Consider the following 26,185-nt stretch of genomic DNA (forward strand, 5'->3'; position numbering starts at 1 on the left):
GTGTTACAATTGAAAAAACAAACCCACATTGCTATGTGGTCGTTCCAACACCAAATGCAAACAGATCTCATAAAAGTCACACGTAGGCTCGTTCCCAGCACACCTAGGACGGCAAATCAATGGTTATTACCACACTGGCGAAGACGGAGTCTGGTTAATGTTGCCCAAGTTAGATATGCAGGCTCCCCCTCATGTAAATCATTTCAAAGGTTAGAAGCTGAGTCTGATAAAACCCTGCCCACGCAAAATTTAAATGTAGGCATAATATTCCAATTATGTAATTCAATAGCTCTCCTCCTTGGGTTTCTCATCTTTTCCAGCTCAGCATCTGATAATGAATACTGAGCAGAATTTGCACATGTTGATAATTTAAAGTAACCAGTTCTCACCTAAGTGAAACAAACTGCTCAAAATTTTCCAGTTTCTGTGACGACTTAGGGCCAAAAACGTATCTACTAACATGTCTTCTCCTTTGTCGGGCCTCTGGGGAGCACTGAATACAGAAATGTGAGATCACCTGGTTCTAAGTAACAGCAGACACTGACTACTGATTTGCTTCTAGCACATTTACCTTTCCCTAAAAGCCACTGGCACATCTGCATTCCCAGGGGAGGCTCTGAAAAACACTTGCAAGAAATTCGCATGTCACTTTCAGGATACTCTTTATTTGGTGTCATCCTTCTACAACACATTTCCACAGTAATTGAGAGGGGGAGCAAGAAATAGGTTGATGTGTCTCATTACAGAACTCTTTTTCCATCACGTATCTATGTTTATTTACATCAAAAGCTGATTCAGAAAGAATCCAGAAAGTTCTACAAATGTCTAGAGCCTGGAAAAGAAAACACATTCTTCTGAGAAATGTTTATTTCACCTCCACATCCCAGTTCTACTCGTCTTGCTCATCAGAGCACCATGTAGAATGCGTGAACTTCTACATTTGGCTACAGCAAATACTTTCAAGCATCCCTGCCCACGTACTTTTACGAGAAAGTCTGACAAAGCTCAGCAGCATGTTCCCCAGGAAGTTTGTCTGAGGCCTCAGGCCGGTGGATGAGTGGACCCCATGGCTGTTAGGGCTCCAGGGGAGGAAGGCAATTGTCTCTGGCAATCCCCACTGCAAACTCCCCCATCCTTGACCTTAACCTGCCTGTCTGACCCTGGCCTTCTGTCGAGGAGAGCCTGAGCCCCACGACAATTTACAGCTTCAACTCGTGATGGAAAACAAGGTTAGGTTATTTAACTCAAGTAATACTCCCAACTGTTTCCCGTGATGTCACGGACATCTCTATGCTAAGCCCTGGGGAGAAGGACACAACTCCCCTCGGTGACCTTGGCCCAGAGTAAAGTGTCCCCTCATCTCTCCCCTGCCTCAGCTGGCGGCGGAGGCAATTCTGTGGTTTCACTGACCTTTGGCTATCTGCTCACTGTTCCGTGTTCCCTTCTGAAGCTCTTTGTTTCAGCTAAAAGGGTGTCCTGGATTATACAAATCCAGGCTATGACTAATATCTTTTGGGAGGCCCCGTGGGAATGAGAGGGGAACTACATGAAGCAGTCTTTAAGACTTTTTAGGATTTAAAGTCCAGGAGAATATCCAGCTTCACTTGCACATGTTCCATGGAAACCCCAACAACAACATTAATATCAGGATCTGTTACTCGATGCTTACATGCTGCGAACGAGGATGAACTTCAATCTATTATAGGAGCAAAGATTACATTCTCTCCTATCGACTGCTATTTCCACCCTGAAGTGGCCCTTTGATATTGTTTTGGAGGGGGCCAATTACAGAAACAAATTCTCCATCATTCGTTAGCATGATCTGACTTAAACGTTTTTAGCCCAGAGAACACATCAGTATATTTCCTTACAGCAACTAGAAGTTTCACAGACACCGCCTGTAGCGAGGTTTTTATCCAAAATGAACATTTTTATTAGGGCTAAGAAATGACAGATTCTGATTGGGAGTTCTATATCAAATCTGAAAGAAGGAGTGGGGGGCCATAAGGTTAAAAGAGTGTTCAGAGGGGTACGGCGAGAGAGAGTAAAGAAGACAGGAAAGACAATGGCAGGGACACAATGATGGCATCCAATACAGCAGACAATATTCCCCTCCCAAAGACCAATTCCCCTTCCTTATTAAGAGAATCTAAATTTCGTTCAGAGAGTAATACACCTAGCTGAAAATCTTCCTTCCCAGATTCATAGACAGCTAGGGGCACCATGTGACAGAATTCTAGCCAGTGGACACAAGCATCTCTGGGAAAGCTCTGCTGTCCTGATGTGGATACCATTCCTTGTCACCTGCCTCTTCCTCCCTTTTTGCTTAGAAGGCAGACATGATACCCAGCCGTTCAGAAACCATCTTGTGACTATGAGGCAATAAGCCAAAGGACAAAGGGTAAGGAAGGTTGGAAAAAACACCAGAAGAGTGTGGGTCCTTGATGACGTTAGAGAGACAGTTCTGAGTGCCCGCCCCCAGCTTTCTTATTCACCTCTTCACTGTTGGGTTTTCTATTATTTGAAGCCAAATGCACACCTGATACAGCAATACCCAATGATGAGATTGAAAACGATGAGGATGACGCAGTGGAAAGGGAAGAACAAAGACTAAAGGGAAGGGCAAGTGGGCTGAATCTTGCTCACACAGATCATACGGCAGACCTGAAAAATACAGCTGAATTCCTTCCTGCAGAAAAGCCAGAAGTCCTGACTAAAAGAATAAATGTATCATTAAGTTCAACACAAAGATGCCCAAAGCTCAAATTGGCTGTCTACAATTTAACTCTGTCCTTCTGTGCTTTGATTGCTAGTATGAAAGTGCATGCTCATACATTAAAGCTGGACGTTTTGCACCCTATAGAGAAGAGAATGGAAGAGATTTAGAGTCAATTTTGTATTTCTCTTGCAATCCATTTGGAGGAGTTCCCACTGAGAACTCGTACGCCTCACCCTCCCAGCAGCCGTATTTAATAAGATCTGAGAGGAAAAATAAGTAGTAACACTGGGTAGCCTGCTTTGACTCTTGCATATGCCATTTGGAAATTAAAGCACATTTACAGCAAGCTGGAGGCATATAGGATATGGCCCATGGAGAGTGCTGTTCTGATCCATATTTAAAGATGCACAAGCAACAGCAATAAATAAATGAAGCAAACACAATGGCAATGCAAATCAATGATCGGATGCGTATACCCTCAAAATAAGGATGAATGTCTTCGTATGGGAGGAAATACAGTGAAGCACTAAACGCTCCAGCAGTTCGTCGTGCAGTCCCACGATGCTAGTCTTTGCATAGAGAAATGATTTCTTCATACTCATCATAGCAGGTGACCCTGATGTTGGCTCAGAGACTGATGACTAAGCAAAATAACAGGCTGAGAACAGGAGCAAGAAATGGGATGGTCATGAGTGAAACCACTGGCATACTTGCAGCTTTCACTATGTTCAAATTTAATTTCTTTTTCTTTTCCAACAAAGTAAGTGCAAATATCTTTAGTCTGATTCAGTAACATAGCAGCAAAACTTCAGGAACCAATAAATAAGGACGCTAACATGCCAACACCCTTTGCCTTTGGGACTCAAAGCTTCATAAGCATCAGCCTCAAGCAGAAGGGGCAAACATTTCTTGACTCAGCACGTGTGTTCCATGTCCTTGTACAAACCACATGGTTTACATCCACCCTCATGCCCCCATAGCAGTTAGTAAACTCATTAAGAAACACAGCTTGAAACTCATAAGGGGTTAAAGCTATAAAATACCTACTCATTGATGTATTAAAAAAAAAAAAGTTTCATTCTTCTTCCCTTCCTTTCAAACAAAGCTTTTGTTTCCACTGCCTACAGCGCATGATCGCATGATCGTTCATTAGGATAATAACCTATCATTTGTTTCTTTCTTTTAAAATGACACAGTTGTTGTGTTTTCCTCAAAATAATTGCCACCTTGTTTCTAATTAAACATGATGGATTCAGGGTCCTGGTTTGCCATCTGGGCCATATGTCTCAGAACATCCTTTTTCGTGATGATCCCAAGAAGTCTCCTGGAGAAGAAACAGAAGAGAGAAAGGAGGTCAACCATGCAATGCCGACCTGTGCCTGTCCCTAAAGCCCAGTGCCTTTTCCATCTGAACACACAGAGACAACATTTCCCAGCCTCCCTTGCGGCTGGGTGGGGCAACTGAGTGAGCTCTGGCTGGTGGGGTGTGGGTGGAGGTGACCGATGCCCCTCCCAGGTCACCCACACATTTCCTTACACTCTCTCATCTGCCCACTAGAGGCAGAGGAGCCAGTGATGGATTCTGAAATCACAGAGGATTGACGTAGAGGCCACCAGATTCAAAGACCTAAGTCCTTGAGTGACTGTGCGGTGCAGAGCCCACACCTGCTGCTACACACACTGGATGTGACACAGGAGAAAAAAAATCCACCTTCATTGTGTTAGGCCACTGAGACTGCAAGCTTGTTTATTATGGCAGTAAACCTACGATGACTGATACACTCTCCTAAATCTCAAGACTATAATCAATTAAAAAAGGGCTTATGAAAGCCGTTGTTAACACTTGACCACACCATGGAAATTCCAAGTATAAGGTATTTTAAGTATAAGATAACAATTGATTCTATCTTAAATCTACCTTACTGGAAGGGTAAAGTTTGACATTCATCTCTGACCATATATGTAAATTACCTCTTCTTCCAAAATTCCATTGCTTTCAACTTACGAAAACAACCCACTTATCAAGGTCCCTTATATAGGGCCACCTAGACTGCACATTGTATAACTCCAGGGAGCACTGTTCACAAACACTACACTGTAAATAGTGCCCCCTGGATTATGCAGTACTCACGTGCACAAGCAAAATGGGGAAAAAAGGTAGAAAGCAGGATAGAATTAGAAAGTCAACATGCAACCCTCAATGTAATAATTAGTTTAGTCAATAATTATCAATGCATTCCAAAAACATTGTGTAAATGGTTGCTGGAAAACAGAAAATTCACACAGTCTCAAAGTATCCCTTCACAGATTACAAAGAAAAATGTCCCTTTATAGTGGAGGACTCTGGCCATCACCACCTCATCCAAGTGATGGAGCGTATCACCAACAAAGTCAGAAAAGCTGACGTGATGACATCATCTATGTTGGAATGTTGCCAAAAACTACTTACACCAAATCAAACCATAAGGAAGCAATCAAACAAATTCAGAATGTGAGACTACTGGTCTGGACTCTTCAAAAGAACTCTATGTCATAAATAACAAACAAAAAAGGCAAGGAACTGTTCTAGAACAAAGACTAAAGAGGCAAAACAACCAAACTCAATTTGTGAACCTTGAAGGAATTCTGGATTGAAATTTGATATGAACTGGATATTGAATGATATATTGAGTTATTGTTAATTTTGTGTAATTACAGTTTAGGGGTTATGTCAAAGAAAGTCCTTACTCTTATAAGATGTATGCTTCTTTCATAATTGCCAAAACCTGTAAGTAACCAAGATGCCCTTCAGTAGGCGAAGGGATAAATAAACTGTGGTACATCCAGACAATGCAATATTATTAAGCACTAAAGAAATGAGCCATCAAGCCAGGAAAAGACATGGAGGAACCTTAAATGCATATTACTATGTAAAAGAAGCCAACCTGAGAAGGCTATATACTGTGTGATGCCAACTCTGTGACATTCTGGAAAGGCAAACCTATGGAGACAATAGAAAGATGAGTGGTTGCCAGGGGTTAGAGGGGAGGGAGGGATGAACAGGCGGAGCCCAGAGGATTCTTAGGGCCGTGAAACTATTCTTAGGATACTGTAATGGTGGACACATGTCATTCTCTATTTGTCAAAACCCATAGAATGTATAACACCAAGGGTAGCCCCTAATGTAAACTATGGACCTTAGTTAATAATGATGTACTGAGACTGGTTCATCAATGGCAACAAATATAACACACAAAAGCAAGATGTTAACAACAAGGGAAACTGAGGGGACAAGAGAGGGTAGACGGGAACACTCTGCACTTTCTGCTTAATTTTTCCATAAAGCTAAAATTGCTCTAAAAAATAAAGTCCATTACTTAAAGAAAACAAAATCCTTGAGGGGGAAAAGCGGTTGCCTGAAGGAAGAGGGGTGGTGGTGCGGAAGGAGAAAGCCAGGAGCTGCTTTTTCTTCTAGCTGTTTGCAGCTACCTGACTTTAACCACGTTCATATATTGCTTTAAATACATTTCTACAATTTATCAAAATGCAGTAAAATGAAGATGCCCCATAAAACACAATGCTATTATATGAAATTTGCCAAACTGAGCCCGAGTCCTGACTTAGTCAGTTCGGGCTGCCATAACAAAGCCCCACAGACTGGGTGGTTATCAACAGAAATGTACGTTCTCAGAGTTCTGGAGCCTGGACGACCAGGATCAAGGTGCTGGCAGGTTTGGCTTCTCCAGAGGCCGCTCTCCTTGGCTGCAGACAGGCCACCTTTTTGCTGTGTTCTCACAGGGCCTTTTTCTCCGTGCAAGCATCCCTGGTGTCTCTTCCTCTTCTTATAAGGACACCAGTCCTATCAGATTAGGGCCCCATCCTTAGGACCTCATTTAACCTTAATTACCTCCTTAAAGAACCCATCATCAACTACAGCCACTTTGGAGGTTAGGCTTCAACATATGAATTTGTAGGGGACACAATTCAGTCCATAACAGACCTTCAACTCCCCTTAAAATCAGACAGGAACGGTTGTAAGGTGAGCAGCTTATACCTATAATACGCCACTAAGAAAGCTGCGCTTATGAGAGGAACGGGAGCCGGTGTGAGCAGTTCGGGCCACAAAGCTGTGTTTGTACACACTAGCAAGGGGCTCCACTGCTGGCAATTGCCAAGTGGCGGGCAGTCTCCCAGCTTAAACCGCTCTTCTGTCCTCTTTGCCATTTATTGTCCACCTGAAAGCCTGGATCAGGGCATTCCCCTCTAGAATATCTGGGTGACACCACTTAAATTGCATTATGCCCATATTCCTTAGTAGACAAGCTCCTTGGCTTTTCTGCTTTTTTTTTTTTTTTTAACACTTTTTGAGCCTTCTCCAGTTCTCAGATAGATGCTCAGTAACATGTTGATTAAGCCAATGTTGCTTTGAAAAAAATAAGACTTGTTAGGGTTTGCAGAGTGATGAGAACTCTAGTATAACACACACATACACCCCCCTACGCACCCCTCCCATATCTCCAAGGCTGGTTTTTGTTTCCTTATCTTCACCCTGGAGACAGTGTCAAAAGATCAGGCCCTTGCCTAAAGCAGTCTCGACAAGCTCCTCTGAAAGCCCTGCAACTATAATGTCTGAAAGTCAAGCTGGTTACAAGGGTTCTGGGGAAATAGGAATTCAGGAGCTGCCTTGAGTTTGGGCATAAATTGTGCCTTGCCTGCGACAATAATCATTGCAAAAGAAGAAAGCTGAACATCCACCCAGGAGGAGGCAACATCAAATCCAGCAGGGTACCTTAGTGGCGTGAAATGGCCTCTGTGATTTAAATCAAGTGTTTGAACTTCCAGCCCCTTGGGGTAGCAGTTCAAGTGCATCTGGTGAATGAGAAACGGCTGATCTAAGACCATGAACATAACTCAGGTTAGAGCAACTGGGCTCTTCTGAGAAGGCCACCCTATCCAAGGCCCCATGCCCACCTAGCAGGGCTTGGTGAAAGCTGACGCCATCTCCCCTGCTCGCTTTTCCTTTCTAGAGCCTCCTAGGGAAAAACCCACCCAAATTCGCTTTTAGCCACTGGAGGCTTCCTCGACTCAGGCATCATGGGGACAATGACTTCTCTGGTTCCTGATCTGGTTTCATGACCACCTTGGACCCCAGGCCCTGAGAAATCCTGCAGATGATGCGGGTCAACAGGACGAGCTGGGGCTCTCAGCCGCAAGCAGAGAAGGCACATGGCGACGGAATACATCAAAAACACGAGCTGGCTTGAGACGTGCCTGCCCTGGCTGAAAGCCCGAGGAGATGAAAGGCCCTCAAACCGGGATCCCTTGCCAGCACTAACGTATCAGCATCTGTGTTTGTTTAAAATATGTAGAGCGAGAGAGAGAGTGCGATTTTGTTTTCTCGCAGAACATTCGGAGCCAATTTCAGCACCCAGATCTTCATAGGAAAACCTCACGGGGCTCCGTGAGGTGTAAGCGGGCGTTAAGGGCAGAATTTCCTGCCAGAACTGGAAATTCCAATGATAACTGACATTGGATTATTGTTTTAAAGGAAAAGAGAAACTGCTATACACTTGAGACGACATGGTGATCACAGTGGTATTTATGTCGAGCACTGGAAATTCAAGCACATAAATGGGCTTCAGCGTTTTACAAAGCGGAGTCCCCCGACCAGCAGCAGCACCTGGGAGCTGGTTAGAAATACACATCCTCGGGCCCTCCCAGACCCGAGGGCTCAGTAACTGTGGTAGGGCCCCACACTCTGGGCCCCACGCTCTGGGCGTAACCTGGAAGTTTAAGCCTCTGGGGGATTTTGATGCACACTCAAGTTTGAGAACCACCGAGTTCCTTTAAAAATCACCAGCAGAAATGCTCTCTAGCCTCAAACATTTATTCCTTATTCAGTGCCCGCCCATGTGCAAGACACCTACCTCCCTAGCTGCAGTGAGAGCTGAGGACACCTGTCCTGTCGGCTAGTTCTCTGAGTCAATATGTGAATTCAACCCCTTGCAAGAGCCCTGGACCACTGTTACTAGGACAGTAGGGAGAAAGCTGAATGATTAAGGACTGCTCATTTGGCTGTTCATGGGCACCCCGTCCAGGGTCACTCAGTGGCAGCACTCGTGATATTTGGGGCCGGATGATTCTTTGTTACAATGGGGGCCATCCTGTGCATTTCAGGGTGTTGAACAGCATCCCTGGTCTCTTCCCACTAGACGCCAGTAGCATCCCTTCCCTCCAGGTGTGATACCCAAAATCTCTGGGAGGCAAAACCACCCTGGGTTGAGAACTGCTGGGCTAATATGGAGAGTGTTGGCTCTGGAAATGTAAACTATGTTAGAGAGTTAGGCCTCTGGATTCTCTAAAGGCCTAAACTATATTTAGGGTACAAATGTCTCCATAAGCCATACCCTACCTCCCACCCCCACCTATAAAGGAATAAACTGGGCAGACAGCCTAGGTTCTGGCCTACCCTGACAGCCAATCTCTCCCTCCACCCAAGCTTGTGAGGCCATGGAATTTGGGGGGTGGCTCTGAAACCCAAGAATGGCCCTCAGGGCACTGCACCTCTCACACCATCATGAACCTTTGATCTTTGCAGCGCTGGTTTCCTGCTTGGCAATAACACAAAGCAAAAGTAATATTGCCGTGGCAGAGACAATGTCATGGGGCCACCAAATCTCTCAACTCTCCGACAATGTTTGCTTTGAAAACGTGAAGTTGTTTCAGAGTGACATACTAGGAAACAATCTGAGCATAATGTGAACTTCATATTTGCTTACGGGTGCTTTCAGCCAGGACAAACTCCAGGTGAACGCAGAAAGCTGCCCCTGGCTGACCCAGGAGCGTAGGGGTACACAAAATGCTCCCAAGCCACAGCCCTCATGACACCCACTTCCACAAGCCAACTTCGGGGCGTTTACAAGGTGAAGTGCCATATTTATTGTCAAATTGATGTATTTCTTAATCATTTAATGTAAAAATGGTACAACTGTGTTTATTAGATTCCCATTTCTTCTTTGTAATGTGTCACTGAAGAAGTTTTTGAGTGTTGTGTGCCTAACCCTATTTTTCTCCTAAACCCTGTGATTTTCATTACTCCTTTTTGCATAGCGCCATGATTATGAGGAACCCATATGTCACGTTATAGCAGAATAGGCTCCACCCTCTCCCTGGTGGGTGGCAGAAAAGCAGCCCCAAGCCCTTCTCCTTTGGCTCCTCCCCTTTTTGACTCAACCTTCAGCCTCAGGCTACACGGCAGGCAGCCCCACCTGGAAGCATCTCCACCTTCCCAGGCTGCACTGCCCACCCCTGGGCTAAGTTCCCAAAGTTCCCTGTCATTTCCTCCTCAATGTGCTGGCCACAACTTCTGACATCCCTTACCAAGTACTGGTCCACCCCAGCTGACCACAAGTCCCTTGAGGACTGAGACTGTGGCTCACTCATCTTGTTCTCCCAGAGTCTGGCCACAGCACACATCTGTCAACACTTATCCGGCCACTTACCCACTCCGTGTCACCAGGCACTGCCGGAGCCCCAGTTTCCGGAAGATGTCTACCACCGTCTCCATGGGGGTGTGGTCCGTGACCGTGAAAGGGCTGAGGTTTAGGACACGCCGCAGCTTCAGGGGGTGTGGGCTGTTGGCCGGTAGCTCAGGGGGCTCCTCCGTGAAGTACATGATGGAATTGCTCACGATGCCTTCCTGCCTCTGTCTGGCGTTCTCTAGAATGGGCGAGCAGGAACAATAAGCCACACAAAAATCACTTGCTTAGCAACTCCCACCACCCCATAGCCACAGGAACACACGTCTTCCCTCTGCCCGCATCCTAGAATCCCACAGAAAAGGGGTTCAGAGGGCAAACTCCACACTCCTAATGATGGGCTTCAGCCAAACATCTGTGAAACCGGCCTCTCTCTCAAGCTAATGCTGGGCAAGAGTCCCCTCCCTGTGATCCGATCATTCATTGCCACAGTCTGGAAAGGTGAGCCTAACCAGGATGGCTCCTTTGGGGGAACACACTGCTTTCCTCTGGACTGCAGGGCACCCAGAGGCCCAGGGCCCTCCGCCCTTGCTTTCCGAACACTCCCTCACCTCTTCATGGGCTGACATTTGACGTGACAAGAAACCTCACTTAGCTGCCCAATGACCTTAATACACTGGGGTTTTTACAAACTAACTTATAACTGGCCCAATTGGCATTATGGATCCTGAAAGAAACAAGAAACCAACAGGACCATCCTAGGCTCACAGCCCAGAAATGAAGCTCAATACCAAATAGAACCCTTGGGACCAAAGAAATAACGGAGAAAAGCCATATCCCCCCCGCCCCCAACTTAGCTCTCCTCTCTTAAAAATGGGCCATTCTGTAGATTTCTCAAAGAAAGATAGTAAAATTGTTATGGCAACAATTAGCCTATTTCTATCTGTAGGCAAGGCCATGTGAAAGAAAGCTGAAGCAAAGGAGGCTAACAGGAACTCATTAGAAATACAGCTTTCTGCAGGACTAGAGACCCAGGCTATTTTAAGTCACACATGAAATAAATCCATCGCTCTCAAGATATTTCTCCAAGGCGATTTTCCTTCTGTTGGAATTTTAATCTTTCTTTTGGTTCATGGGAAAAGGTTAGGAAAAATGTACAGTGAAGCTGCCTTAAAACGGATCCTGGTTTCTATAATACGTTTCTTGCCTTCTCAAAGACTACTATTCACCTATATTGTTCTTTGAAAAGTAAAATTCTAACTGCCTGCTCGGAGGCCATTTACCGCAATCGAGTACTCTAATGGAAAACCGATGCACTCGGGGTCGGGCTGAGTTTGAAAAAGGGTCTCTGTTTAAAAGAGGAGCAGAGGACCTGCTGGGCAAATGCCTGCACGCTATGTGGGTCAGGTTAAACCCAGTCACATCAAAAGGGATATGATTCAACCACAAATACCAGCTGACAATGATGTACAACGTGTTTTCAAACATGGACGCTGCACGATACACACGGCACACTTCTCTCCTAAAGCAAGATGGTTCCATCCTGAAGCACAAGGTGGGGAGGTAACAGTCAACACATACTTATATGCTCATTTTCATAGACCGACATTCTCCAGCAGTGTCACGTAACAGGAATCCCATCTATTTTGACAATCAGGTGGAACATCAGGATTGGATCAAGCCACAAACCTCAATCAAGAACTGATCACATGGATTTGCTGAACCCCTCATAAAACCAAATACAACTTAGGAAACTGTCAATCGACTTGTTGAAATAAATAACAAGATTATACTTCCTCTGCATCTACTGATCGGGTTAGAAGCCCTGCTTCTAACAGCAGCTGGTTCAGTGAATTCTTGCTCACCAGTGCATTCCCAGGACCTGGACAGTGCCTACTATACAGTAGACACAAAGCAGATATTTGCCACACACATGCGTGACTCAATCAATCAACAAGTGAATGAATGAGTGACCAGGCCTACTGAATGTCAGTGTACTTGGTTGTGCCTGCCATGTGGAACAGAGCCCATTTCACATAGCAGGCATTAGGAAGGGGAACCCGTGAATTATTCACTGCTCAACAAGAGCTGAAAGCATCAGCTGGGTTCCGAGCTAGAGATCCAAGAGGTGCTCCTTGCTACTCTAAGAGTGGCAAGTGCCGCCCTCTCCAAAAGGGCTCTGCTAGGCCACTTTGGAACGCTACTATAAAGACTTATCTTAAAGCTTTGAACTTTGGGGTGGAGGTGCTGTGTACAGGCCAAAAGGTAGAGAATGGAAGAAGAACCAGCAAGAAAGCTCTTTGCATCTCTCTATTAGGGTGAACCATCTACTCCCAGTTTGGACAAGAAATCTTCATCAGTCACCAAAATGCCTGCAGTAAACTACAGCATGTAAGTAGCGACTGGCTACTGTCATGCCTGTACGCCCAGCTCCTAAGAGAACCAGCACATGGTGAATGTGCAAGAAATATCTGTGCATGAAAGGATAACCAAGTCCTCCCCCAGGGGATGATCCAGTGCTGCGAGAGCACAGACTCCCGGAGCACAGGGACTCATGGGAGCCTGTGTTAGGAAAGAAACCCCCCAAAAAAGCCCAATGTTTACATGTGTAAAAGACCATAAAAGACAAAAATGAAATGCACCAAATACTAACCATGGCCTTCAATGGTATTGAGAATGTGGGTGCCTTCTTTATCTTCTCTTTTGCTTCTGATTTTCCCAATATTCTATGAGTACTACTTTTACTTTAAAAAACAAAATAAACTTCATTTTTAAATGCTTAGATCAAGTAGTTAAACTGTCTTTAAAACTGTCTTTATTTTACTTTATTTTTACTGATTTTTTTTTTGAGGAAGATTAACCCTGAGCTAACATCTGTGCCCATCTTCATTTTATGTGGGACGCCTGCTGCAGCATGGCTCGATGAGCGTGCCATGTCTGCGCCCAGGATCCAAATTGGCGAACCCTGGGCTGCTGAAGCAGAGTGCATGAACTTAACCACTACGCCACAGGGCCAGCCCCCTAAAACTGTCTTTAATGTAGGAGGTTTGTTGTATATTCTACCAGAACTGGCATCTGTGGCCACAGCTTCGGAAAAATGATGCACATTTCTGAGTACCTGCTAATGTTATTCAAGTTGACATTCCACTTTCTAGCAGCAATATGATCATAATGCCAGGTGCAGAGAGGGTAATTAAGAGAGTGTCGGTAAAGTGAATTTCACAAACTATGATAGGCCAAGAAATTTAAAAGACTGGAAATAATCACAAATCCCATAAGCTATTACAGTGGCTTTAGAGCAGGTTTTCAACTGGGAGCAATTTTGCCCCCACCCTCAGGGGACATTTGGCAATATGTGAAGACATTTTTGGTTCTCATAACTGGGGGATGGCGTTGCTACTGGCACCTGGTAGGTAGAGACCAGGGCTGCTTCTAAACACCCTACAGGGCACAGGACAGCCCCTCCCAGCAAAGAATGATCCAGCCCCAAATGTCAACAGTGTTAAGGTTGAGAAAGCCTACTTTGGAGTAACTATGCTTTTAGAGAGGTGATACTCTACATCCTGTTCATTAAAAATGCTCCCATAAGGGGCCAGCCTGGTGGAGTAGTGGTTAAGTTCGCATGCTCTGCTTTGGCAGCCCAGGGTTTGCAGATTCAGATCCTGGGCGTAGACCTACACAATGCTCATCAAGCCATGCTGTGGTGGCGTCCCACATACAAAAAATAGAGGAAGACTGACACAGACGTTAGCTCAGCAATGATCTTCCTCAAGCAAAAAGAGGAAGATTGGCAACAGAAGTTAGCTCAGGGCCAATCTTCCTCACCAAAAAAAACAAGCTTCCATAAAATGGATGTAATTAACAAGAAAGGTTAAAATGGAAAATTGGAAGCAACTATAGTGGTGGTTAGTATAGAGATGATGTGATAAAAAAAAGTAAAAGCTATTTAGAAGAAAAAGCAGATTACTTTATGACAAGTTATAGCTTACTAAGGCATGGAGAAGTCCCTCTGTATATGTTTTAATCCCCAGGAGAAAGAAGCAGATGACACCACTGTTCTCCAAGGCCTACTCCAATAATTAACAGCCCTCCCAGAAAAAAACCTCTTTATCCCTAAATAGCCTGTCCATCAGATCTGACACTTCTCCTCTTGTTCAGTCCTGGACATGGATCCTGTTCTGCAAGTAAGCATCTTCCACATGCTGGAGAATCATCATTAAATCATCCACCAGACGAAAAGAATGAGAGTTCCCTTAACTCTCGCCCATGACTCTAACTTTCCATCCCTTTAATCATCTTTGCGGCTTCCCACTGAGTCCTCTCTGAACCCGTCCTCGCTTAATTGCAGAACTCAAAACCAGAAGAGCCTGAGCCCCGCTGAGCACAGGCAGAGCCTCAATCTGCAAACAGCACCAAAGGGTAAAGTTCCATCTACCACGAATCTGAACAACGGTCCCAAACAGCCCTACACTTTCGGGGGTGATGGGGAAGAGGTCCGCATTACCTAGGGGTTGTGACGATCACTCTCTAACAATGACAACGGCTATGGTTTGGCATTCCAGGAATGCATTGAAAATAACAAAACATTTTTAGCTTCATGTGAGCAGTTGCTACAATTTTAAACATGATGTGTAAGAAAAATCCTTATTTGCCTCATTACCATTCTTTTCCTCTCCAAACTGTCTTGGATCTATCTATCTATAATCTTTGCTCCTAATTCCCCTGAAAGTTGAACTGGCATGGGATAGTTACTAGCTAAATGCTAATATCATATTTCTATATTCACAAAAAGGCATATAATTCCACAATACAGGTCATGAATTTCTCCGCCGGAATACAGGGACTCTTCCTTTTCCACAGGTCAGGAAGACAGCTTTTCTGATTGCTCAGAGCAAAACACTCCTCACCTTTCCACAAACCATGTAAATAGCAGCTTCAATACTGTACTCATCTGATGGAAAGCATATAGGTATGATTTACACGGCGTGTTGCCTCTTCAGACATTCCAAACATAGCTTCCAGGAGAGCGCCCACTCGGCAAGCTTACATTTCTTCTCTAACCGGTTGATGACAATTACTGCTTCCCACTTGATTACAGTAATGGGTTTCAGCAAAATTAGGAAGCTGTCTCTTAGCAGGTGTGCCTGGAGCTACACAATAGGTAATGGATTCCGTGACATTTATTACTTTAGTTTTTAAATTTCAACCTTTGCTTAAAAGATTTTAGAGATTGAATACATTTTTTAAAGGCTGCTGATTATATTATTTTAAAACAAACCCAACCCTCCTTACACAGCTTTTTAAAAAATCTCATTATTTATAAGGCAATATTTATGCCTAAAGGACCTACCTGTTAAATGACAAGACCTATAATAAAGAGAAGCATCACTGAGCAGTGAAGCACAAACGTGCTATTGTGTTTAAAAACACAAAATCCGTTGCTGTTTTGGGGGAGGTAACTATGAGCAACAGGCTGAAATTAGAGGATATAGCTTATCTAAACTTATTTTGATAAAGCCTCTGATGAAGTATACTCTAAAGATATTTTAAAAGCTATTTAACATCATGAAGAGGTTTTAGAAATTCAAAGGGAGAGCCTTAGAAAAAGTCAACAAAGGCCAGGGATAAGCAGTGGGCTGTCTGGTGAAGGTGTGTGCCCAGCGGGGCCTACTGCAACTGTACCCGGGCAAGCCCCACGGGCAAACTGCATGAATACACAGGAAGACGGCACACAGAGGAAAATCGTCAAGCACACACAAGCCATGTCGTGGGCCCGAGCCCATGAGATGCTGGGATGGTGTCCAGATCGCAGGAGCAGAGTGCCGAGGCCGCTCTGCTGGTCCCTGCCCTGGCTGCATCAGAGGTCTGCTGGGACTCCACCCTGAGGGAGCCCTCTAAGGCTCACTGCGCCTCCAACGACTCACACCCAGACCCTGGCCTTGGGAATCCTTCTACCTCCCGCTCTCCTTCCAATACAGTCACCCCTAAGCTGATGGAGCCCGCAGGCTTGCTTCTCTGAGCCACCTGTCTCTGGGACACTCCTCCTGGGCATCATCCCCTCTCTCCTCTCCCAACTCAACTGCCTGCCCCTCAGCCCAGCTAATTTCAGTTAGCACAAGAAGAGAAGCATCACACGGGACTGCCTTGACATCTGCTCGTTAACCCACGCGGGCCTGGAACTGGTGGAATCAGACATAATGTCATAAAGTGAAGGGAAAGGCTTGTGCGGAGCCCAGGGAGGCAACTGAGGATAAGCACTCACAGGCTAGGACGGTAAGCCCGCCTGCCAGTCCGTCCCGGAGCCCGGCTTGACCCAGGCCAGTCCAGGCTCTCCCACCTCCTCCTCCTCAGCTTCACCCCAAACTCCCTAAAAGGCAGCAGTGGCAGCGGCTTGCCTCCTAGCGACAGTGGGGCCCAGGTGGCTGCTTGCAAACGTGGCAGTCATTTTCCAGCCAAGAATGCCTCTCCCAGGACACTGTTCCTCACGGTCTGACTTGGGGGCCAGCAGCATCAGCATTAATCGGGAGCTTGGGAGAAATGCAGTCTTGGGTCTCATCCCAGACCCACTGAATCAGAATCTGCATTCTAACTAGATCCTCAGGTGATCTGAATATACATCAAAGTGTGTGAGGCCCTGGCTTAACGCCCTCTGACTTTTGTACATTCTCTCTCACGTCTTGGAGAATTTGGGGGGTACAAAGGCTGCCATTCATCTCTAAGTAAAATGTGAGTTTCCCTCTCTTTACTCACTTATTGCTAGAATCAGTTCCCTCCTCTGGGCAAATCCAATGAGGCGTTCGGAGTCCCTGGAGACCACCACGGGGAAGCCATTGTAGTCGGTCTCCTTGATGAGCGTCTCCACATCCTCGACGGTCATGCTGTCCTGGGTGAGCACGGACAGTGGTGGCTCTCCCCGCCGCGGCCGCATGACGTCAGTGGCCAGCGTGCGGTGGGTGAACTCGTCCTTCACGTCCAGAAATGGGTACCCGTTTAAGTGGATGTGGGCCTCATAGATGCCTTCTTTCCCAAAGGCATCAGCCACCCACTTGCTGGTCACAGCTGCCGCCATCAGGGGCACAATGTACTCTAGACCACCAGTTAATTCAAACATGATGACCACCAATGACACCGTCATCCTGGTAACTCCACCTGCAGCCAGAGAGAGGAATGAAATTCCAAAATGCAACTCCAGGCCCTCAAGAGGGCATGAATCGTGGACATTGACAAGCTGGCTATAAATGCTCTTGACCTGTTCCAAGGAGACAGTCCTACGTGCTGCCCATGCTCAGACCTCTGGAACAGGGGCAAGGCTCTCTCAAATAGAGCCGTGGTCAGGGAGCCCTAAGTCACATATGACTGGGGTGCCCTTCTCCAGTGAGGGACAACTGGGTTGTCTATTCACCCAGGACCACATGCGCTGCTTTCTGGTGAGTGGATCCTATGTGGACTATGCAGGTTTCTGACTCAGCAAGTAGGGCTGTCTTCCAGAACGCCAGAAGCTGGAAAACTGCAGAGATTCTTTGGGGCTATAGGCAGGAGAGGGACCCACCCTTGTGTCCCTTGATATTCAAAGGGAGAATCCATACCAACTCCTAATCTTCCAATGAGCTGAAACCAGGGTTTCTTGACCTCAGCACTAGGAACATTTGGGGCTGGATCGTTCTTTGTTGTGGGGCTGTTCTGTGCACTATAGGACGTTTAGCAGCATCCCTGGACCCCACCCACTAGATGCTAGTAGCACCCTCAAGGTGTGACATCCAAAATGTCTCCTCCATTGCCCAGTGTCCCTAAGAGGCAAAACCGCCCCCAGTTGAAAACCACTATTCTAGATGGTACAACTGCAACATGGTAGAGACTCCATCAGCCCGGGTCCCTGAATGACTGAGCGGAGAAAAACCCTCTGCTAATTCACATTACACACACATTACACATTCACATTACACACACACACAGAGTTGATTCTCATTATCTGCAGTGGTTATGATCTATAAAGTCGCCAAACACTGAATTAGCAAATACTGAGTCACTGCCCTAGAGCAAAGATAAGGTTAGGTTTCTGCAAGCCTCTGGTCACAACATTTTTGTCAACCATTCAACGCAAAACCTTATTTTATGTGTGTTTCTGTTTAAGTACATCGCATTTAATAGATGGAATTGATTCATTCACACTGAACTCACGGCCAACAGCACTGCAACTCATGCCTAAATGGAGCTTCTCTAGCACACGGATTTTCCCTGAGGCACACCCCAGCCCTCTCGCCCTGAGGAACACTAGACAGCACTTTGGCACTACACACAGAGGCCATTTTAAACAGCAAAATCATTAACAAAAGGCACAAAAATGCAAAAACCATGGCACTGAATAGACCACACAAAGGACAGTCATGTGCAGTGTAAGAGCTGAAACAAGAAGGTGGGCCCTCACCTTGTTCAAGCTCAGCTGGTAACGCGCATGTCAGACACCTCAAATTTTCTACCACTCTGCACATGTCTGAGAATGACTGTGAAAGCACCACAAGTACTGATTTAGGGGTTACCAACAAATTTTAGCAAGCAGGCAGCTTCCCAAATATGGAATCCATAAATAACGAGGCTGGACCACACATCATGAGCGAGATAGAAGCCTCGGTGTGGTAAGCCAGTGAGCATGAGGGCTTTACTTGTTACAGCAGCACAACCTTGCCTATCCTGAGAATGCAAACACGCAAGTCCATGCCTTCCTTCTTGCCAGTCCATAAACCAGATCAGCCTTTGTGGTCAGTCTCTCACACCTTTCTTGCAACCCCTGCTCCCCCATCTGTGGCTGTACCTAGGCAGGCTGCAGCTCCCACCATTGCGTAAAGTCCTGGGGTGACACAGTCTGCTCCGGGCCTGCACCAGTTCCTGAAGATGATCCAGTCATGATGATGGTAAGCCAGCTGCTCCACGCCGATTCCCACCATCCTGCCCGCCATTGCTCCCACAGCCATGCTGGGGATGAAGAGGCCCGACGGGATCTCCAGGGAGCACAGAGGGAAAAGAAGCATGAGGGAAGGAGTCTGAATTCCCGCTTCCTCACCCCCAGTATACAGTACCCCCTCAACGACCTTGCATTTTGCTACAGTCTTCAAAGGAGGTGCCAGGCTTCACAATAGGTCAGCTGGGGAAGGTGGGACAAATGATGTCACCTGCTTAGTCAGTCAGATCTACTGTGACTTGGAGAGAACACAATTTTACACTTTCATTTCCTTTCCTTCAAAAGCTGGCCTGGTTTGCCTGTTAAGGATTAAAAAATGATAAGCCCCACTGCAAATAACATTCAAAGTGAGCATCTGTCACTAGAGATACTCACCACTCTCCCTCTCCCCTCATGCGTCATTCAGATTAGCTTTTAAAATTAAATGTCAAGCCACAGCATGAAAATGGAAAAGAAGGGCCTGCGCCTGTTCACAGGAAAAAGAAAGAAGCAGAAAGCAGCAGGGCAGCTGCCCTGGGTCTTCCAAACAGCTCTGCACGGGCTCGCTGCCCCCTCGAATCTACCGCGGCCAAACACCTGTCAGAGATGCGGCAGTTCCCTCTGCCTAACAAAGTGCATTTTCCAAAAGTATTCTGAATGTTTTCAAGCCAGGTTAGAGGCAGCAAAGAAATGACTATGTAAACTAAAAGATCTTGGTAATAGTGTGTTTTGTATTTTGCTGTGTGAAAATACATTTTAATGTATCTAGTGATCAGACGTGTGCAACAGAACACGTGCGACTCTCTCTGTTCACGGAGATGGCATGTGACCTCGACCCTGAGGGGAGCTGCATTTATGCCCACCCCAAACTGTCATCGATCTGAGGACTGAAGTGGATCTTTAACCAAATGCCAGGTAAGTTTGGATCCTTGAGTGTGATTTCTAGAGTTTGGGACATTCCTGAGGAAATGGTTCCTTTCTGAGCTGCCCCTTGTCCCACAGTCATTTAATCCCTGTAACTTCAAATAGACTTCTCCCAGCAGGGACAGGAGATGCTGCTAGCGTCTTCCTCAGTGAGAAACAAGTCCCTCTGCTGGCAGATGATGAGTCCGACAGTCAGCTGTTTAATGAAGTCCACGCAAGCTCGTTCTTACAGCAAAAATTCGGGTTTGTGTTTGACCATTACACACTCGTGTACACCCTATACAGTTTCTTAGACTTTTTTAAAAGAAACAAATCATAAAAACACCACACAGAAAGCAATAGTGATGTACACAATGGGGGTTCTAGAGGATTCGCAATGTTCTGCTTCTGGTCCTGGGGGCTGGTTACACAAGCGTGTGTGTTTTGTGAAAGTTCACCAAGCTGGACATATCTCTCTATAAAGGATATACTCTGAGCCTTAGCTTCTTCACTTATAAAAGGGGATTAAAATCTCTATTTCATAGGCTTGTTGTTTATCAAAAGCATAGTTTCTTGTTGATTAAAAGAATTCAAGTGCTCAGCATAAGAAAACATTCAGTAAAGGTCAGGTCCCCTTCTCCTCCCATCGCAATTTCATTTTGGGGAGTAGGGTGCCATCGCCAGAAAGACATGGGTTACCCCCACATCTTCCTTCCCCTCCACCTACCTTCATGCCAAAGGTAAATATGGTAATGACGATTTTGAAGATCAGAGCCAGGGCCAGCTGCCACATGGCCGTGTAAACCCCGACTCCAGCCGGCCGGTCTGGGATGTCATCCACAGGCCGGGTCATGTTGGGGTCGTTGATGTAGTCGCAGAGCTGGGAGGACTCGAGGGCCCCACAGTCATTGAACAGCTCGGAAATGAGCTCGCTTGTGCTCCGGCGTGTGTAGGGATTGGGGTAGGCGATGATGGCGGTGATGGCAGTCACCGCGATGACCTCCAGCACCGGGTACTTCCCCAGCTTGGTGGTTTTGCGCCTCCTGCACCAGGCGATGTTGCAGCGGATGAAGAGGGTTCCCCACAAGCCCCCAAAGACCCCAAGCAGGATGAAGGGGAAGAGTTCGGCCATGTACCAGGGCGTGTGATATTCCACGTAAAAGAGAACAAGGCGGCTGTTCCCAAAGGGGTTGATGGATCGCAGAGTGAAGGCTGCCACCAGGGCCGCGAAAAAGGACCTCCACAAGGTCTTCAAGGGAAAGTAGTAACTGACCTGGGACGAACAAGGAGAAAATTAGAGACTGGCCAAAGGAAGAGCTGTCCAGAGCCCTGACCCCACTGATCAGCAGCCACCCACTGGCACTTGGAGCGAAAGTCACACTCAAGACCAAAGACGGGCGGTACTCACTTCCTCAGTCTCGGTTTAGTTACGACTAAAACACACCAACAAAGATACTTTGAAAACTCTATGTCTAAAGGTGTAATGGATGCTAGTCAAGGTGCATTCGAGCTATTTTTTTTAGAAAAATGAAAATATTTAATCATAATTCTGTTTATAGCACAGATACCCTCCTCAAAGCAAATCAACCTCTGGATTTGATTCTACAGACAAGAGAATAGATCAAGGGTTGGAAAACCCTGGCGCAGCAAATGTATTTGTATGGCACGTGAGTTAAGAATGGTTAAAAAAGGGTATTTTGTGATGTGAAATTTTCAAAAGAAAAACAATATTTTGTGACATGTTAAAATTATATAAAATTCAACCTTCAGCGTCCATAAGGAAAGTTTCCATTGGGACGCAGCCACGCCCACTCACATGCATGTTGTCTGTGGTGGCTTTCCTGCTACAACAGCAGAAGCCAGAAGATCTGCAAAACCTGAAGTGTTTACTATCTGGCCCTTTACAGAAAACGTCCGCTGACCCCTGGACTAGATTCATCTGGGTCGCCAAAACCAAAAATGTTTAATTAAGTTGGTTATGAGAAAGAGAGAGACTGTAAATCTTCAAAAAAAATATTAACTGGCAATTTTTAAAACAATACAGCACCACATGTCAATGACAGACGGCAGACATGACAGTGGTCCTGTAAGATTAGTACCATGCAGCCTAGGTGTGTAGTAGGCTATACCATTTAGGTTTGTGTTAAGTACACTCTATGGCGTTTGCACAACAATGAAATCGCTAATGACGCATTTCTCAGAACGTATCCCTGTCATTAAGCGATGCATGACTGTTCTTGAAAACAGATGTTGACGGTGAATATTGTGGCTCCTTAACGAGCTGCAGGAACCTTGTTCAATACTCCTTCGAACTGAATCCTCAAAGGGTTGGAGCTGGAGGCCCACTGCTGTGCTACCCTACCCATCCACACGCTCCCCAGCCCTCCGAACCACCAATCCCTCAGCTGCCCTTCTCACCTCCTCTAGACTGAAAAGCACACCCCCGATTGGAGCACCAAAGGCAACAGAGACTCCGGCAGCAGCTGCAGCTGAAAGCACCTGCAAGGCAAATAGCTCTGTGTAAGGCCCGGGGCCTTTGTGCCCACAAGCGTGTGCAGGTGAGACTGGGGTGGGCTTCCAGCAGAGACCTACTCTGCGGATGGAAGCCAAGCCTGCTCACCTCACGCCTCTTGCCCTCGTTCTTGCTGTACTTGGAGAAAAGGCTGCTGAAGAAGTTGCCACAGCAACAAGCCACGTGCACCAGCGGCCCTTCTTTCCCAAGGCTCAGGCCCGAGGACACTACCAGCACCAGGGTGACAGTCTTGATCAGCAGGGTCCACTTCCCCAAGTAGCCCCTGATGATAAAGCCGCTCAAAATGGTCTTTATCTGAAACAAAGGACAGACAATGAGGGGGAGTGAGCTGCTTCAGGGCCACGGCTAGGAAAATCACTAACTCACTAACAGGAGAGGCCTTGTTCCAGCTGAGTCACTAAATCGCAGGAGAGAGGTGACTTTAGCTTGTGATTTAGCCACAACCTCATATTAGCAGCATGTATGTTAACATATAATTTTATATTTTATTAATGGAAACCTGAAACAATGCAATGCACAGTAAATCTGAAGAAATCCTAGAGTAATAAGAGATGATAAGGAGGACTGAATAAGTAATTATTGGAGGCTCATTTTATTTATGGCATCTTATCCTGCTCACGTGACCCGCTGTTGTGTTGAAAAGAGACTTGTATCTATTCATTCTAACTGTTAATTTTTGACTATTGAAAGATATCCAAGATAAAGAGATGGAAACCTATGTGACAAAGCAAATAAAATGTCAATTGAACTTTAGGTCGGGGTCAGCAAGCTACAGTCCGTGGGCCAAACCCAGGCCACTGTCTATTTTTGTATGATCCATGAGCTAAGAGTGCTTTGAACATTTTTAAATGTAGTATGTAAACAAGACTACTAGCCTTTTAGTGAGAATAGTTGCTCTATTTTGCCTCCGGACTCACAAAGCCTAAAATACTGACTCTCTACCTTTCCTGGAAAAGTTGCCAACCCCTGCTGCAGGCCATGCGTATATAAGTGTTTACTGTCCAATTCTTTCAACTTTTCTGTATGTTTAAAAACATTCTTTTTTTTTTAAAGATTTTATTTTTTTCCTTTTTCTCCCCAAAGCCCCCCAGCACATAGTTGTATATTCTTCGCGTGGGTCCCTCTACCTGTGGCACGCGGGACGCCGCCCCAGCGTGGCCCGATGAGCAGTGCCATGTCTGCGCCCAGGACTCGAACCAACGAAACACTGGGCCGCCTGCAGCGGTGTGCGCGAACCCAACCACTCAGCCACGGGGCCAGCCCCTGAAAACATTCTTAATGCGATGTTGGAAAAAGACAATGCTCAACATTCTAATAACACACCTCTGGGAGCATGTAAAAACGCTGGAATCCACGACAACCCCTCTCCTTCCGTCGAATTCTGCCCTCTTATACTGAAAAGGACTTTGACTACAGGGAGAGTTGTCTTGCTCCATTTTCAGATCTGCCATATTTTGTAAATACCAAATAATGGCTTTCTTCTTAAAGGCGCACATGAGTTTGCCTAACACTTTTGGAATTCAACTGGGTGCCAATATCAGGGATTAACTTGATATATTGGAATCCTCTTCCCCCCAAACAGTATTCTTTTGGATTTATAAACATCACCAACGGATAAATAACTTTTTACCTTCAACCTCTCTCACAATAGGCTGAAATGGAGTGAATGTTTACTGCTGAGCTAGCAATTTACAAGTCTGTAATCATAGATTAATTAGAGACATGGAATGAGTCAGCCAATGAAATTCGTGGTCAATTTCTGTTTTCCCATTGTACAACACACAATGGGACAATGTTAACGCTCGTCAGTGTGGGGATATTTACATAACTTCAAAGTGCCTCCTAGTGGGCACTGCTCTGCCAAGAAATCAATTTCTCAAACAGCTAGTACAGTCCTTCTCAACCTTGGTGCTCACTTGAATCACCTGGGAATTAGAAACCAGTGGGGATGGGCTCTCCCCACAGAGATTAGATGTGCTGCTGTGAGGTGTATCCTGGGCATGAGGATTTTTACAGCCTCCCCAGGTGGTTCTAAACTGCAGCCCAGGAAGAGAACGACTGCTCCATTCCTGAAAAGAGCAGTGCAAATATTCCTAATTTCTCAGTATTGAAGGGATGCTCCTGAAACACTCTTCAGCATCACGTGACCTTTGGGCAGAGTCGTGAAGTGAGCTAATCCTCGAAATTTTAAAGGGGTGTGAATGACCATTTTCATCTCAGGAATTAGTGATAGAGATCTGCGTCAATTCAAAGAGAAAGCTCGAGAGCAAGTAAGCATGTGGCATGAATTTCCACAGAACTCACTGAGCTCTTCCTACAGAACACAAGTGAGGTCTTCTAGCTGTATAATCAGAGGGGATTTCTCGAACTAGCCTTTAACTAATGGCAGACAAACTAGCGGTGGTTAAACTGGTCTTTAGCTAGTGGTAGTTGGCCTATTTGAGCCTGTGCTCTGGGGATCTCAGATCCCTTTATTTAACGGATGTTTTATTATGCCTGCCACAATCCTGTCCTTTTGTGTTGCTTCGAATAAAATTACCTATAATTTTTTGTCAGTTAGTTAATGTGGATTTGGACCCTAGGGTACAGTTTAAGAGCATAACACCATTTAGAAAATTACAAGCATCTAAATTACCTGAGCCTTTGCCAGCCATGACATGTGGTGAATTGAACAATGTAATAGGTATTTTGTAATTCTCTAAAATGATTTTATAAAATTGTCATGATCAAATTAGGGACTAAAGAAAGCAAATTCATTCCCAGTAGATGCCAAAATCCAATCACTTGCTTTAATTTGAATTAATAGAGACTGAATCAAGCAGGGCTTGAAGGAGATGTATTACAGGCAATTTGCGACTTGGTGGCAGTACCGTGAAAACCTTTCAGGTAAATAAGCGTGTGTGAGAGTGTTCATGTTTTGTAATGAACTGAAACATCAACTCAAAGTCGGCTCTATGTGGTCAACAGTGGTTCTACTAAGGAAGCAAAGAGAAAGAGAGAGGGACATCCTTGCCCCGTTCTCTCTCAATTCCCAAGTCCAAGAACTACTGGTCACTTTTCAACGGGCTTTATCAAGCTTAGACAAGAGCATTTATTACACAGAAAAAATGTTCTCTAAATTTGCATTTTAAAAAGATGTTTCCAAAGGAATTTCCATTCTCAGTAACCAAAATGTGTCAGAAGCAAATGGTAGGGAGGATGAGCAATTTTCAAAATGCGCAGAAGTGCACTGCGTGCAAAGTTGTTCTGACGCCACACGCCGTACAACTGCTTATAGCAGATCCCCTCGAACCAGGAGAAGCGGATTTCTAAAGAGCTCGGTATCTTTAATAAAGTGAAGAAGGGCCTCGTATCTCAATTCGAGTGAAGTCGGTTTACGGACTGCCTTGCGTTTTGACCAGGAGGAGTTTTCTTTTTATCCAGGAACCATTGATTTACGTTGACTTTTTCCTCTGCCCCTTTCCTCCAGAACTGGGGCAGGTATTGCACCCTTAGGTTAGGAATTTTAAGCTCTGCTATAGTAACAGTGAAAATTTTGCTACAACTGAATCTTAATAACCAAAACTTCATTATAACCTCCATTGGGATCCTGATACTTTAAGATGATGGTGAACCCTTTTAGAAATAGAGAAACGAAT

General features: G+C 45.5%; 1 protein-coding gene across 8 annotated transcripts in view; it reads right to left on the minus strand.

Moving 5' to 3' along the window:
- Positions 1–478: 478 nt before the first annotated feature.
- The window catches only part of CLCN4 (chloride voltage-gated channel 4), a 67,998-nt gene continuing 42,291 nt past the window's right edge, over positions 479–26,185 (minus strand). For 7 of the 8 annotated variants that reach the window (XM_046673222.1, XM_046673220.1, XM_046673219.1 and 4 more), the window contains 7 exons: positions 22,635–22,841; positions 22,433–22,513; positions 20,742–21,287; positions 18,986–19,172; positions 16,927–17,325; positions 10,201–10,417; positions 479–4,043 (listed from right to left, as the gene is read on the minus strand). In XM_046673222.1, coding sequence (XP_046529178.1) covers positions 3,953–4,043; positions 10,201–10,417; positions 16,927–17,325; positions 18,986–19,172; positions 20,742–21,287; positions 22,433–22,513; positions 22,635–22,841 — 1,728 coding nt within the window. In that variant the 3' untranslated portion in view covers positions 479–3,952. The remainder of the gene's footprint in view (positions 4,044–10,200; positions 10,418–16,926; positions 17,326–18,985; positions 19,173–20,741; positions 21,288–22,432; positions 22,514–22,634; positions 22,842–26,185) is intronic. The other variant, XM_046673221.1, reaches the window with a different exon arrangement.

Source organism: Equus quagga, chromosome 10, assembly GCF_021613505.1.
Source record: "Equus quagga isolate Etosha38 chromosome 10, UCLA_HA_Equagga_1.0, whole genome shotgun sequence".
NCBI lineage: Eukaryota > Metazoa > Chordata > Mammalia > Perissodactyla > Equidae > Equus > Equus quagga.